The sequence below is a fragment of the Diadema antillarum genome, unplaced genomic scaffold, assembly GCF_040938485.1.
Source record: "Diadema antillarum isolate AM-2024a unplaced genomic scaffold, OU_Dant_1.0 seq00002134_RagTag, whole genome shotgun sequence".
NCBI classification, from domain to species: Eukaryota; Metazoa; Echinodermata; class Echinoidea; order Diadematoida; family Diadematidae; genus Diadema; species Diadema antillarum.
The window spans coordinates 64653-81369 of NW_027272774.1; the positions used below are offsets into that span (position 1 = coordinate 64653).

Sequence of the window (16717 nt, forward strand, 5' to 3'; positions counted from 1 at the left end):
CTGGAAGCATCACAAAGGGACTGTGACCTTGGAATCCTCCGCCTACGGCGTCCCCTGTGAGTACGCCGCTGCTGCGCAATCCCAAGATCACATACCCTTCTCCAAACAGTCAAAGGAAGTAGATGACTGGGCTTCCCATTAAACTGATGGAGGGCATGTACATCATATGTAATACGATTCAATTGAAAACTACTGCAATACTCATTAGCATTTTGCATTACATCCACTTCAGTACATGGACCTGGGTTTGTTTGAATGTCACCGGACAGTAGGATGGCTAACTGAAAACATGCACATGTGTTGCTATAGTATGCAACAGGTTTACCACAGTGTCTGACAAGCCTGTGAACAGGAGAACGTAGACTGTGATTACAGTTACAAGCATCAGTTGGCAGCATGAATACATGGTTCACGTTCAAGAGAGATACAATCAGAGGTATACAAAAGAAGAGATTCCAGAGACGCCAGATCTTAATCCCCTCCATTGCTGTGGAGGTGATGCTATTGACATACACATGTGAACGGTGTGACAACAAAAGGTGCTATTGAAAGTACAAAGCAAGTACACATACAAGATGCATGAAGCAAGTGTGCAACACTGGGCTGGACACTGAAAATGGCAATACAGAGTAGGCAACAGTATCAAGACACAAAATTCATCTGCTTAAATATACAGCTAACTTACCAACAAATTGACTGGAAATGGTCTAGCAAGATCCTTGACACAAACAGAATACAATATAAACAACCATACTGCAAAAATGCAGCAAAAAACCAGGTAAAAGAGACAATATAATCAGAGCCCTAAATGAGTGGGGCTACCTATGGAGGCGCACACCAAAAAATGCAGGGTATATCTATGAATGTCATATCACTCAGGATGACAAGCCTTTTTTTTTGTGTACCATGTGTTAATATTTGATAACATTGTCACAAAAAGGGAATGAAGACAGGTATAACTGTTAAACGAGGAGTGCATTACATGTTTGCGGACTTGGAGGGAAAGCAGTCTACTGTAGGCATGTCATGGGACTACAAAAATTCTGGGATTTCAAGAGTCTTCTTACTACAAAGTGTTGTGGATTATTGAGGGTTAAAAGCACGTGGGGGGGGGGGAACAATCTGTTGGGATGTAAAAGACACATTATGGTCTGTCTACTCCCTATAGTAGCCACTGGGCAATGAATGACTTGTGGGCCCTGTCGCCCTGTCATAGCAACACTCACGGTTGGACGGCTACGGGGGAAGGTTCGTCACTTTCGTACTCATCGTCTGGGTCGTAGTCGCCCTCCTCATCCTCGTCATCATCATCGATATCCTGTGAATAGTCAATTGTCTGAAGGGCAGGGCAGGCAAGCAAATATCGAAATGCAAACAAAACGTACATCAATCTATGTTTACAGTGAAGCAGAGTATATGTTGAAAAAAAAAATGTATGACTTAAACTCTTGCTCTGATTACTTTCCAATCCTTTCATCCAGAATTATGGGGTCTGGGTATGCCACAGATGATATCGACTGGGATTTCTACAGAAACAGGTTTAATTCAAGCAAAGTGTATGTATACAAAATTATGGCATTGACTGACATGTGGAATATTTGCACTGCACAAGCATATATGCTTTTCACAGATCAAATCTTACCAATTGGGCAGGCACTCTGACTCAAATTTGCTATAAACCAAAAATTTGTCAATGTATTATATTTTGGATTAAAAAAAAAAATCATCCTTTATTGTTTGGTTGAAAGAGTTTCACAAGATTACAGTGTATATGCATTTTCAGATATTTCAAAATGTTGGCATGACACTCCATGGTATACCATAATTATGAAAAATTATGTCACTTTTTTAACAAGGAAAAGTAGAAATTACGCGGTGCGTAATATATGTCCCCGCCAGAAGTAGCATTTAGTAGCAAAATGTACAATATAGGTTAAAAGATCAAGGTCAAAGGTCAAAGAAGTCAAAGGTCAAAATTCTATGTAGAAGTTTTGAAGCCCTCACCTAGTGCCATAACATAAAGCAAACGGAATCGAAATCGGGTTAGAAATGGCGAAGGAGTAGCATTTTGTAGCCAATGTACAATATAGGTAAAAAATCAAGGTCAAAGGTCAAAGAAGTCCAAGGTCAAAATTCTAAGTAGAAGTTTTGAAGCCCTCACCTAGTGCCATCACATAAAGCAAACGGAATCGAAATCGGGTTAGAAATGGCGAAGGAGTAGCATTTGGTAGCAAAATGTACAATATAGGTCAAAAATCAAGGTCAAAGGTCAAAGAAGTCAAAGGTCAAAATTCTGTGTAGAAGTTTTGGAGCCCTCACCTAGTGCCATCACTTAAAGCAAACGGAATTGAAATCGGGTTACAAATGGCGAAGGAGTAGCATTTTGTAGCAAAATGTACAATATAGGTCAAAAATCAAGGTCAAAGGTCAAAGAAGTCAAAGGTCAAAATTCTGTGTAGAAGTTTTGAAGCCCTCACCTAGTGCCATCACATAAAGCAAACGGAATCAAAATCGGGTTAGAAATTGCGAAGGAGTAGCATTTTGTAGGCAATGTACAATATAGGTCAAAAATCAAGGTCAAAGGTCAAAGAAGTCAAAGGTCAAGATTCTGTGTAGAGGTTTTGAAGCCCTCACCTAGTGCCATCATATAAAGCAAACGGAATCAAAATCGGGTTAGAAATGGCGAAGGAGTAGCATTTTGAAGCAAACTGTACAATATAGGTCAAAGGTCAAGGTCAAAGGTCACAACTGAAATTCTGTATAGAAGTTTCAAAGCTCCCATGTAGTGCTATCATATAAAGCAAACAGAATCAAAATCGGGTTGGAAATGGCGGAGTAGCATTTTGAACATTTTGATCACACACGGACGCACAGACGGACGGACAGACGGACAGACGGACAGACGGACACACGGACACACACACGTACGGAGCCCGTTTCATAGTCCCCTGCTCGAACTCGTTCGGCGGGGACAAAAACTGACATAATTTTTCATAATTATAGTATACCATCGAGTGTCATTTTATGACAACAACTTGTTTGCAATTTGTGAAATGATGTTGCAAAGTAATTGTGACATCACATGCTGCTTCATATAGTAACTGTAGGATCTCTCCACAATATCGCTTATACCACACAACTTCTCGACATATTTCCCCCTTCTTTTGTTTCAGTTTTAGATTGAAGATATAAAACAAATACACTCTGCCTAATTTCCAATTTCTGCTTAAAGTATGGGCATCAGTGCCTCTAACAGTACTCTTCACTTCTGGGCTGTTTCCCTCAGTGAATAGTACTATTTCCACATCACTTCTGACCTTAGTTTTAACCAGAAACTCTCAGAATCTGGGAGTAGATGGTTTAACAAAGCATAATAGATTCATAGATAGTATACCTTACCTGATTGAAAGGAACCTGGTCACGTTGATCCATTTCAGCAAGCTCTTCTTTTGACCTCTGCTTTTCTGCAAACAGAGCATAACAGAAAATCATCTCAGACATGTTGCGTTTCTTGTGTCACAAACTTGTCATATCACAGATTAGAAGGTCAGGAAATACGGGCCATGTCAATTGCCATGACTATATTGTTCAGCTTAGTGGTTGGTTTCACTAGGCATTTATAAAGGAAACAATGGGTAGGAAATAGGAAAGATGTCTAAATTAAATGAACTGCTTTAACACATATATTATCATAAAAACAAAGTAAGGTCTGTGAATTTTATCTGAGTGTGATAATAATCAAAATAGTAATGGATCACTTCCAGATCATGAAACTTGGGTTTGACACACTTAAATGTTTTGAAATCACGATTTGCGACATGTCATGAAATCAGCTATGTGGCCATAATTTCAGTTGTCAATAACAACAAAACATGATGGAAAAATTATGGTCAATTTGGAAACCCTACTGTCACACGTTGAAAGTGTTTCCTCTGTGTGACACAATCAAAATGTCGAAGGAAACATGTGACCGTGCATCACAACACGAACAAAAAGTCGCACACACTGATTTCGTGTGAGGACTGAAAATAGGTGAAATGGGTCAACCAAGCCGATCTTGACTTTTACTATCTACTGGTTCAATGCAGCAGAACAATAAATGCCTGTTTCATAGCTTTGAAGTGATGCCTTACCTGGGTGCTGCTTCAAGTAAGCATCCACGAGGCTGTTGACGATGTAGTTGTGGCCAATGCGACGTACATACTTCCGACACTGCACAGGCAAATGGGTAAGGGGATGGTACTTGTATTGGTGGAGATGAGGATTAAGGCTTTTGTGTGATACCAAGAAACCACTTATGAAATAAAACAGGGCATGCTATTCTACAAGGAATTCAAAGTTTATTAGACGTAAATCGGATTTGGAATGACTGAGATGTCCAAAATGACCTCTGCCAAACAGGTCTTTTTTTTTCAGTGTTAGTTTATTTGTCTGTCTGTCTGTTTTTTATTTTTTGTTTGATTGTATGTGTTTGATTGGATGAAACTAAGGGTCTACAGGAAAAATTTGATAATGACACAAGGAACACATGATTAAATTTTGGTAGAAATTCAGATCACTGTCTGGATCCAAGAACCTTTTTTTTAGTTTCTATCTATTTATTTATTTATTTTGGTTTTTTTTGAAGGATAGGGCCAACAAAAGGGATTCAAGCTGCGCCTATTTGAGGAGTGCACACAATGTGTTCAACCGCATGCGGCGTTTATTGATTGATGCCACAGGACCCACTGCAATGCCTATGCAGGGTTCGTGCGCAAACATCTGAGACGCTAAACAAGATGATCCAACACCCACCTGAGGACACCTCTTGGAATGTTTCATCCACCCTGAGTAGCAGGCTGAGCAGAAGCTGTGCATACAGGGCTGTAAGCTGGAGGGGAGTGGAGGAAGCAGTGGTATTTCATTTTACATTGAAAATGAAGGAAACAGTTTTCTTATTAAGGTGAAAAATAAGAATTCATTTAAATTTTCACATTGACACTATTTAATGCCAGTGGTTTCTTGTGGAAATGAAGGATAGTGCCATCTTTGTGAGGTTGAAATACTGGTAGTGTGATTGACATTTATACTGACACTTTTTCATGACTATGGTCTCACAAAGAAATTGACAGAAAGGCATCTCTCTGAGGTGGGAATACAATTTCTATTAACTCCTTTTATGCCACGATGTAAACCCCCAGTGCAGAGACTCCAACCCCAAGCACCTTTTGATCGGAAGATTCTCCCGCCTGAAACCCCTACCAAACGGGAGACTCCAATTTGATGTGCTCGAAGTGCACATCGCGAGCACAAAGCGCGAAGTTCCTTTTGGCCGGAGTCCAGGGCCCAGGATTCTAGATGCTCTCTCGTGCTATCTAAGGCTTATTTTTTTAACATACTATGATATTACGTAAGAAATCATTTCACGCGGGAGACACAGAGCCAGGGCGGGAGAAATAAAATCTCAAGCGGGAGAACGGGAGATTTTGCAAAAATGGGCTTTCGGCGGGAGATCTCCCGTCAAAAACGGGAGAGTTGGAGTCTCTGCCAGTGTGGCACATTATTCTGAGACTGCAACGCACAAGCGCTTTGGGAAAACATTGTTTTTCACAGCCATGTAACATTTTACAGAAACTCTTATGCCAGACAAGCAATGAGCAAAATTTGAGAGAAAATTTCCAAGCTTTGTCTTAAAGGGATCGTATAGTTTTGGCTGAGACCTAATTTCAGGTTTCTTACATTTTTTGGTGAGATGAGAAACCTCATATGAAATATGAAAGAGCATGTAATTCTATGAGGAATTCAACGTTCATTTGATGAAAATTGGTTGTGAAATGGCTGAGATATCCAAAACAGAGCGATTCTAATAAAGTGTGGGACCCACATTTTATTACGATCGCTTTATTTTACTGTGTTTTTGGATGTTTCAGTCATTCCTAACCGGAATTTCATCAAATAAACTTTGAATTCCTCTCAAAATGGTATGCTCTCTACTATTTCATAAGTGTTTTCCTGGTATCCCGCAAAAAGTTAAAAGCCCGTTTTTCATCTCCACCAATACTGTACTATCCCTTTAATGTAATATGTTTTAACACAGCTAAGATTATTTTTCTTGCCAATGGCCAGTAGTTATGTTATACAGTCCTGGTCTGGGAGGCATGACTGTTGCAGACAATACCAGCACAGAAGGATAGAATTTATTCAAAAAACCTGAACAATGCTATTCCTGAAAAAGGCTTTACTAGCTAAATGTGTGAGGAATGGATTCGCGAGTGAAGATTTCATTGAACGGCAGCATTAGGCAATTTATCTATGGGTTTTCTAGGCGGGTTTGTGTGTTTGAGCAAAACATGCAAACTTGACATGCCGTCGACCGAGTCAAACATGCGAACATGGCATCTAAAGAGTCAATCTCTGCATTTAAACTATTATGAGGCAGTGGTTTATGATGGCAACCGAGTCAAGTGGCACCATTTACAGGCAGAAATAAGATGAGTCTGCTAAACCTTTACACTGGCTTTATTTCATGGCACACTTTGATTTGTTTCTTTTGATACACAGCAAACTTTTTGCTGCCATGCAATAAAGACAGACAATAAAGAAAATACTCGCCCTATTTTCTGATATTTAAAGTTCTAATAGAGTACAATACGTCCACTCTACACCCCTCTCTCCCTTTATCATACCGCCATCATACACCTTCCTACCTGATACACTTGTGGAGAATGTCCTGGCAGATGCTGCAAATCAAGGTCTCCAGGATGTCATCCGTCTCCTCCTCTTCAGCTTTGGCTCCCTCCGCTTTTGGCTGGTCGCCATCCTTGGGGGCGTCCTTCTTCCCATCACTGTTGTCACCACCTTGGCTTGCTTTGCTAGCTGCCTCCGCCTCCCCTTTCAGCCCCTCTTCTTCCCCTTTCTTCTCTTCCTCAGCAGTTTCCTTTTCTGATGATGAGATTATTTTTTTTAAGCATGTGAGTAAAGCCATGTGATGAGTCTTGAAAAGTGCTACCAACCTGACGACATACTCATCACACGACGCCTAATTCGAGCAATATATGTATTTTGAATGACATCATATAAGCAAGGGAAAGTTGTTATCTGCTGACAAAGCTTTGATTTATTAAAATGAAGCAATACCATTGCTACAACTGCCATTGCCCCCTCAAAAAAAACAAAACAAAAACAGAAACAGTAACTATAATATCTCTAACACACTTTAGAGCAGAAGCATTAAAAAAAATACACCACCCCCAAACAACAACAACAACAACAACAAATACATTTGGCAGAATACTGCAAAAGCAAGGGAATATTTTTGTGTGGGCAAAATTTTGATTGCAATATGACTGTAGAGTTCTATGCATTCTATATCACAACCTCTTCACCTCAGCAGTCAATGCAGGCCGCCTACTGGAGTTAGATGTCTGGGCATATTTGTCAGATTTCACTTCATCCTACACTGACCAGCATTTGCTTCACCATTTTCATAATGGCAATCAACACTCCTTATGGGTCGTCTGTCGTCTGACAATACATGGTTACATGTACTAAAAAGCAATACGATTTTCTCTAATGTATGCTCACCAGCTTGTGCATTCTCAGGTTGAAGCTTATTTTCCGCAGAAGCTGCACTGCTGTCTTTGACATTTTCCTCTAATCTCTGCTTCTTTGTGGATGGCTCACTTTCTTCAACTGCTTCCTTAAAGAATTTATAAGATAAAACAAGTATGCTTCAGTAGTGATGTAGCATCCCTTGTGTGGAAATCATTTCAGTACGGCTGATCTCATAATGTTAGTTATGTTGGCCTTGAATGTTACCAAAGGTACTACAATTTGATGATGCACCATATAAGTGTGCAGATACTCATTCCTACTAAAAGCATTCACACCTCACTCTTTCCTATTGTTGGAATTAATCTTCCCCTGTTGTTACCACATCTGTCAAAGCTACTTCGACAACAAATCTACCAATAAGAAGTAAAACAAAAATGGCAAACTACTCAGTTGCCTTTTGTGACAAACCTTTACTTTAATATCATTCATGAAAAGAAACTTACGGCCTTGCTTTTAAGAATTTACTTTCTTTCTTTTTTCTATTTCTACTAAATAATAAAAAAGAAAGTGAATTTGTAAGCGTTATGAAATTGTCAAAAACATCAACATGCATATTGTCAAATTACTTTGGTTCCATCATTGCGGCTTCTAACATCATTAAAAAATAAAAAATAAACATTGAAGAGAAAAAACAGCTCTTTGGATCTACCACAAGTGGCCAATAATGAGCTTTCCATCCCTGACTGAGATACTCAGTATTTCAAATATTAAAATTGTCATTTACACATGAAATTATTGTAAAGAAGCTCATGGCTCTTTTGCTTATTGGAAGTTTAATTTTCATTCTTGAAGGGTGGAAAATGACACACAGTTATTGCATTAGTCTATTCACAGTGTGATCATGCAACAATGTCGTATTACAGTAAATCTCATTATATCAAACACAGTTAAAACGAAACTTTTTTCGACACAGTTAAATAAAAGTCACAAATTATCATCTATACATCTTTACACATTTCATTTGTTCAGCTGTCATGAAATTTTTACATAACAAAAGAATACAGCTGATTCCGAGGACTGTAGTTCTAATGGGGGTCATTTGTATAACTACAAAATGAGGGCGGAAAACTAGGTTTTTTGATGTTGTCACAAAATACTTACTTGCTCATTGTCAATCTCTCTCTTTCTCGCACCTTCCTCCTGGACAGTTTCAGCCTGCTCATTATCTGCTTGGTGCACACCTTTTGGCTTGTCGTCATGCTGCTCGTCAAAGGCATAGTCTTCAGTGTTTTCATCTGAGAAACACAAATTAATCTATTTGCACAATTCCCTCTATTTTTTGAATGCATCATGTATAGCTTATCTAAGAAACTCTTATTGAAATGCTTCTTCCAATATTGTCAAATCTTCTATCTTATCCGGAACACTTCTATTTTCAACTTTAATGTAATAGCATGGACCTACAACAAATAGGTCCATGGTAATAGTTAGCACTTTTCACACATAAAGTTCTGAGAAGAAAGCCTATTAACAGATCAACTACAGTAGGAGGATTTATGTCAATTGCGATGTCTTTCTGACAGGGTATGACAAATCACACAAAGCACATAAAGAAAACAAAAATTGAGGCATTATCTTCTTTATCCTTAAAATGTAATTGTCAACAGGACTTCTGATTTTAAAAACATGGAACATTATCTTCAAATGTTGAGAGCACAGCTGATGTATATAGATGCAGGACTGACGGAGGTAGGCAATTACTAGTCAACCAAACAGAAGCACTGAATTAGTGTATCAAAAATCATATCCATGTTGACCTCCTGAAGAATATAAAACTGTTACAGCAACACCACATCTGACAAATGAATGGTTGAATCCAGCTTATCATGATGATTTCCCCAGTGTGCATTTCTCATCTCACACTTTTCTTTTTTGAATTTCTGCAAGTTTTGATCAATATATATTTGCATTGTTATAATTATAACTGACCAAAATTGAAAAATCACCCCTCCAATGCCTCCAGGCCCTTACCTGAGTCTTCCAGTGGCTGAGTTTGATCCAGTTTTTCAATGTCTTCAAACCTGTAGACTATATCTGAAGGAATAAAAGAATTTGTAATATCGGAAATGGAAATCATACATCATGCTTGAGTATAAAGAAGAAGACCAATAATCACATCGTATGTAACAATTAGATCATGCATACTGTAAATAATCCCTGTAGATTTCACCATGGTTAGATTGCTCCTACAGGTATAACTTTGAAGTACACATTCTATACACATACTTCACCTTGGAATCAGATAAAACACTCAGTTTTTTGAGTATCAAACCCAGTATTGACTGTTCTGGCAATGCAAGACAAAATAAACAAAATAAAAACAGACATACAGTTGTACAAACTATGTGATCTCACTGTTCACTAATGTGAACACATTTTTTTTCGAATAAGATGATTTTCAAAACTGTAGAACTCTGCAGTTATTGCTATAATGCTCTTTGCTGATGAGGCAAGAAAGTCAGAGGAGCACACATATAGCCTTTAAAAGTGAGCTACATACATCAATGTACATAGCAACAAGCTTTGAATAGAATAACATTTCCCTATCCACATCAATCAAATATAAAAGGAAAGAAACACAATGTAGCTTTACTTTATCTAATTTGTACTTACTATCTTGTGCTTTGTCTCCTTTCTGGAATACCAGAGCTATCTCATCCCCATGACATAGTCTTTGTTTCTGCAAATTCAAACAATTACAATGAAGTCAAACTATGGCAAACTGCTACACAAATAAACTTGCATCAAAATTTTACTCTGTTAGATAGTAATACATGTGTCAAACATCAATCCAAAGAAAGAAGAAGAGGCTAGGGGAGTACAAGTGTATGTGAAATTTGAAATGTTCTCCTTATTCATCTTTGGAGATCTCAGTCTTTTATCATATATCCTGAGTGAAAAAATTGCAGTGGAAGCTGTTTTCTTGTCAAAGACACTAAGTCTATGTAGGGTATACTGAAATACAGAGCAGGGGGGCATTTCATCAATGAGTTCGTCGGAGGTTTTCACCGACAAATTTGCTATCAGCCAATCAGACGCAAGGACTTCAGTAGCTTTTAACAGTTGTCTGTGTAAATCACTGACAAAAAGTTTCATGAAACGGTCCCCAGGGGAGGAGCAAAAAAATAAAATAAAATAAAATAAAATAAAAAAATTTAAAAAGGTGTCTCCTTCAATTCCCTCAATCAATGAGACATTTCAAGTCCCTTCTTCTTGTGGAATGAACAGTATTCGTGTAATTCATTACTTCAGAGGGATAGAATCTAAATGCCCTCCCTATAATGTGACAATACATACTTTAGATCTTTGCATGTACTGATATTGAGTGGGTATTCAAGGCACTATCTATTTAAATATATATATGAAGAAGAAAAACAAAAAGAACAAAAAAATCCTAGCATCCTTTTCTCTCCCAACTCTGCATCCAGAGTACCAGATACCTCAAAGACTGTTTTAACTTAGACAGTAGATGAAATAGCATTCTGAGTCACCTGTCCTTTTCCAACTTTGACTCCATTCAGCCAAGTCCCATTTGTGCTATAACAAAGAAAACACAATAAAATGATGATTAAACCATCATACAGTGTACACTCAGGAAGATTTTCTTTTTTTCTGTGGTATATGAATTAGAAACTTTTTAATTTTTTGAACCAAGAAATCTTATCAGTGCAAGTAACTTCTGTTTAAAAAGCTTTGCTTGGCAAACTAACATGGGATTCTTCAAAATGCTGGATTTCATAGCATGTAGATTAGGAAAAAAATTGCATGTTCCTTTGAAAAATGAAGAGAAATGGTGTATCTGAGAAAGATGTCAGGATTCATGGATGTATGTTGATATATACCACAAACACTAGTATTTTGCATTCACATATATCGTATATGGAACACCGTACAACCTACGAATATTCTACTAACCTTGTGTCCTCCAGCCAGACGGTATCATTTTGTCCCTGCTTGTAGAGCCTGCAGTGATTGCCAGATATCACCTTATTATCTGGCATGGACAGATCACAAACTGGCCAGAAAAAAAAAAAGAAATAGAGAAAAAAGAGAGAAACAACCATGAAATGAGTCCAGTACGGCATACACTGTATCTACACACTGCAGTGACCACACCACTTGTCAGCTTTCAAAGGTACCGGTAAGAGCCTTGAACTTAGATTTGCCAAGATTTCCATGCTGTCACTGACTTAAGTGGTGGAGTTTTTTTTTTTCTCCATCCAATAATCAACCCTTTGCCTAAGCGAGGTATTGTAATTAATGAGGGTTTATGTACAATTGTACATGGTCCCTAGCTAGGAATTCCCATGAGTAGTTTACTATGGGTAGGCACATACTCCACTCTCCAGAGTCATTACCGTACATTTCTACTGAGAGCAGTTTCTACCCGTTCTAAATCTTGATTGTAATATAAACAATATCTCATGCATTTTTTGACATGCTGAAATGTCAAGAAGAGACTGTGTAAAGTTTGGTAATGGTATGCACCTGTGCGTTAGCAAGCAAGGCTAGGTTTAGGGTTAGGGTTTAGGGTTAGGTAGCTAGGGTTGTATTTATGCTTAAATTGGCTGTTAAATTAGTTGAGGGACATTATTAGGGAGTCCTTTCGAGAATAAAAAGTTGAAGACCAAAGAAAAAAACGGGAGAAAGGGAGGACGAAAGATGCTATGCTCAATGCTGTGGAAATCTGCCCCATCGCTGTACCAATCTCACCAACGCTGTTTGGTGGGGCCGCATTCAAGAGTAGTGAGTCGGAGTACTGTATAAGCTGTCATTTTCGCGAGGGTTTAATTTTCGCAAATTTCGCGAATCTCAGTTGGACGTGAATTTGATAACAGGCGAGAGTGTCACGGTGACGGTAGTAGGTTTATAATTAGTAATTTTACTACTAGACAGTAGTACTGCCCTTATGTAGCCTGTGTCAATTCGCGAAAACCACATCTCACGAAAAATGTCTGTGACCTCGTCATTCGCGAAAATAACTGTATGCGAATATAGCAGCTCGAATACAGTGGTCAGTATTATACTGTGGAAGAAAGCCCCATAACCAATGCCGTGCAGTGCTTATCTGAATTTACTGATGAACGCCATACTCCACACGGGCACGGTGGGGCTGAATTCACAAGTAAATTATATAATCTATAATTACAAACAGGCGAGCCGCCAGCCGCCGTAGTATTAGTACGGACACACATTGGTGTGGTGGGGCCTATTTCACGAGTATGCCGTAGTACGTTCTATCACGTGTCTTTTCTAGGTTAACTTTAATTACACTCATGAGATGGGAATTGCTGGGGACACTTACAGCAAGCACGTTAAAGGACAAGTTCACCTTCATAGACATGTGGGTTGAGTGAATGCAGCAATATTAGTAGAACACATCAGTGAGAATTTGAGCAAAATCGGACAATCCGTTAAAAAGTTATGAATTTTTGAAGTTTCTGCTCAGTCACGACAGGATGAAAAGACTACTATAGCTTGTGATGTCACATGAGTACAACGATATAAAGAAAGAATAAAGAAAATTCAACACATTTCCATTTTTGTCGCATAACAAAAGAACACTCGACTTCTCTCTTTCAGAAGGCAGGGGGAATAATATTACACTTAATGTACGCCAGTAGCAAGTCGAAGAAATGTGCACTTTATTAAAAAAAGTAAAGTTTTGTGAAATTCTCTTTTTATTTTCCTTTATTTATATAGTTGTAGTACTTGTACGCATGTGACATTATACACAGTAGAGTCTAGTAGTCTTCTCTTCCAGCAGTGACTGCGCAGATACTTAAAATATTCGTAACTTTTGAACGGATTGTCCAATTTTCCTCAAACTCTCATTGATGTGTTCTAATAATATTGCTGCATTCTCTCAATCCTTATGTATATGAAGGTGGACTTGTCCTTTAATGTTTATTTAACGTTGCAATATACCGCTCCAACATAATTTAACACGTATGGGACTAGACCAGAGAAACAAAAACAAAGTAGCATCCAAACCTCTTCCCCGACCGATACTGAAGGAGTCCTTTGAGATAGGGATGACAAGGCCATCTGCATCACTTATGCACACTAACTGTGCCCAATTCCCAGGATCTGACATTGTAAGAATGACGTTTTCATGAACGTGAGGCGAGGCGGAGACCCGAGAAGCTGTTCGTCTAACATCAAACTTGTTACCACGTACGTACGTATATCGCGAATCGGCGCGGCGGGGGTGTTGCGTATGTACAGTACGTACAAATGAACGTACGGTGTGAGAACAGCCCAAAACATGCACACACATGTCGGTGTCGGTGGGTTGTTGTTGTTGTCGTTCTTGTTCTTGCTGTTGTTTGCTACTAGTAGTCTACATTTCGCAGACACTCATTTTGCTATCCCCTTCTAGTTTACACAAAGTATAAGTAGGCCTATTAGTAATTGAGAAAAAAACATATTCGCTTTTAAAACACTATGGCTTATGGCAGCCATGGGGGGGGGGGGGGGGGCTAAATATAACAAAAAGATGATTCAACATGTTATGCAATTAATCAGGTGCATTGCTATGCCAGAGGTACTATACAGTAGACTCCCCCCCTTTTTTTTTTCAGTAGGGTCCTACATATTACAACAAAGTCCTCGGGCATGGGCGTCACCAGGGGGGGGGGGGGGGGGGGGGGGGTGCGTTGGGTGCCAACGCACCCCCCTTCAGATCCTTAAAAAAAAAAATCAGTCTGCACCGGGGACACACACACACACACACACACACACACACACACAAATCTTCGGCAAAAACAATTCGCACCACTGGTTCTGGCAGCACTGATTTTATACATATCTATTAGTATACAGTGTTTACTATTTATCGACCGTACATATACATCCGTACGATACGGAGCACTTCTACACGTTTGCATGCTTGCTACTTACAAGTATGTAGGGTCTATGTACGTTACTTCTGACCAATCCATATTGCCAGCCCAAGAGCGAGCCTTAGCCTCATTAAAAAAAAAAAGAAAAAAATGGAGGGGCAAGAATATTTTAGTTTTGCCCCCCCCCTATTATTAATGATTCCCGAAATGAGAAGATTTTCTTGCTTTTGAAAGAAAACAAAAATGTTGCCCCCATAAAAATATTGGAAGGCAAGCGCACCATTTGCCCCACCCCACATAATCATAATTCCCGCGATGAAAAGATGTTCTTGCTTTTTTGTTAGAATTCAAGAAATCTGTCCAATTATTTCACCCAAAAGCAGTGGCGTATAACTACGGAGGGGGGGGGGGGTGCGCCCCCTCCCAATCCGCTGGTCAAAAAAAAAAAAAAAAAAAGATTTACCGAAATAGTAGTTCAAGTGTTAGTAAACTGCTTTTGAATGAAAGGGTGATCCAGAAATAAGATATTTTTCTATGATTTCTGTTAACCAAAATTAAATAGGTATATAGTGTGAAAGATAGTTCAAAAAGCCCGGACCCGACAAAAGATAGTGATTCCTGGTTGGCATTCTGCATGATAAGCAGGATGTGCGCAGTGTACTCATCCGAACAAAGAGTCGCTACAATGTTGCGCAGTGTGATGTAGAATGTACACCTTTGTACCTTACGCTTCGTTATATCAAAGCTAGATCATTGATTTTGCAGTGTTGCTGTTACATACTAGTCTATCATGCCTTGCATTGCCAATAAAAAGACTTGACCTGGGCTAATTCCTAACTTTTCCATGTATATAATACACACACACAAACAAACACGCACAATTAGTTTAGGGGATGCTCTAAAGTGCAGATTTTGGACATCCTTTCCCCGCTTGGTCACTTCGACGCCACCTCGCTGGTCATACCTCCCCCAGTCATGAACATAAACCCACACCCTTGACTACCAGTGGCGGATCCAGGGGGAGGGGCGCACCGGGCGTCCCCCCCCCCCCCCCCTTTAATTTCCAAAGCGGAAAAAAAATAGCTGCAAACGGCAGTTTTTGGACAGTAAAATGTCAAAATTTTCAAGCTCGCTCGCTCCTCTCGCTCGCATTTAGTCGTAATGCCATTCTCCTGAAGTTGCTGCCAGTAATTGCCGGCAGTCGCGCCTGGTGCGCCCCCCCCCCTTAATTTCCAAAGCGAAAAAAAAATAGCTACAAACGGCAGTTTGGGGACTGTAAAATGTCAAAATTTTTAAGCTCGCTCGCTCCGTTCGCTCGCATTTAATCTTTATGCCATTCTTCTGATGTTGCTGCCAGTAATTGCCTGCAGTTGCGCCCGGTGCGGCCCCCCTTAATTTCCAAAGCGAAAAAATGTGGCTAAGAACCAGTGGCGTATCTAGGGAAAACGGCGCCCGGGGCAAGCGCGAAAATTGCGCCCCTAATTTCTGAAAAAGTGTTCAACCCAACCCGATCCCGGTAGGGATACCTTTTGAGGGTGATTTAAATGAAACAAATTTTGGTAAATTTTGGCGAGCGAGCGCAGCGAGCGAGCCGAAAATTTTTGTATTTCAGCTTACAAAACATGGAATTCATGTCATTTTTTCTTATTAAATCTTACAATTCTAATCTAGATATAGTGACGGCCTTATAGATAACGATTTATACCAACAAACTAAGGACTTGAAAAAATACTCTAAATTAGTATATATGCGCGAGTCAGCCGAAATTTGTATACTTCTGCGTCATCATTACGTTTTGTTCTTATCTTCTTCTTTTTTTGATAAATTTAGGCGAGCGAGCACAGCGAGCGAGCCAAAAATTTTTGTATTTCAGCTTACAAAACATGGAATTCATGTCATTTGTTCTTATTAAGTCTTACAATTCTAATCTAGATATAGTGACGGCCTTATAAATAACGATTTATACCAACAAACTAAGGACTTGAAAAAATACTCTAAATTAGTACATATGCGCGAGTCAGCCGAAATTTGTATATTTCTGGGTCATCATTACGTTTTGTTCTTATCTTTTTTTTGATAAATTTTGGCGAGCGAGCGCAGCGAGCGAGCCGAAAACTTGTGTATTTCAGCTTACAAAACATGGAATTCTTGTTGTTTTTTGCTTATCAAATCTTACAATTCTAAGCAAGATATAGTGACGGCTTTAGAGATAACAATTTATACAACAAACTAAGGACTTGAAAAAATACTCTAAATTAGTATGCGCGAGTAAGTCGAAA

The 16717-nt window shown here is 39.1% G+C and overlaps 1 protein-coding gene across 2 annotated transcripts in view; it reads right to left on the reverse strand.

Annotated features, from left to right (window-relative positions):
* The window catches only part of LOC139714025 (E3 ubiquitin-protein ligase CHFR-like), a 30511-nt gene extending 16761 nt beyond the window's left edge, over window positions 1-13750 (reverse strand). The window contains exons 1-12 of one of the 2 annotated variants that reach the window (XM_071625755.1): window positions 13588-13750; window positions 11509-11608; window positions 11085-11130; window positions 10207-10273; window positions 9565-9627; window positions 8695-8828; window positions 7564-7678; window positions 6687-6921; window positions 4795-4870; window positions 4134-4212; window positions 3400-3464; window positions 1227-1318 (exon numbers count right to left, since the gene is read on the reverse strand). In XM_071625755.1, coding sequence (XP_071481856.1) covers window positions 1227-1318; window positions 3400-3464; window positions 4134-4212; window positions 4795-4870; window positions 6687-6921; window positions 7564-7678; window positions 8695-8828; window positions 9565-9627; window positions 10207-10273; window positions 11085-11130; window positions 11509-11608; window positions 13588-13690 — 1175 coding nt within the window. In that variant the 5' untranslated portion in view covers window positions 13691-13750. Of the gene's footprint in view, window positions 1-1226; window positions 1337-3399; window positions 3465-4133; window positions 4213-4794; window positions 4871-6686; window positions 6922-7563; window positions 7679-8694; window positions 8829-9564; window positions 9628-10206; window positions 10274-11084; window positions 11131-11508; window positions 11609-13587 lie in introns of both variants that reach the window. The other variant, XM_071625754.1, reaches the window with a different exon arrangement.
* Between the last annotated feature and the right edge of the window lie 2967 nt (window positions 13751-16717).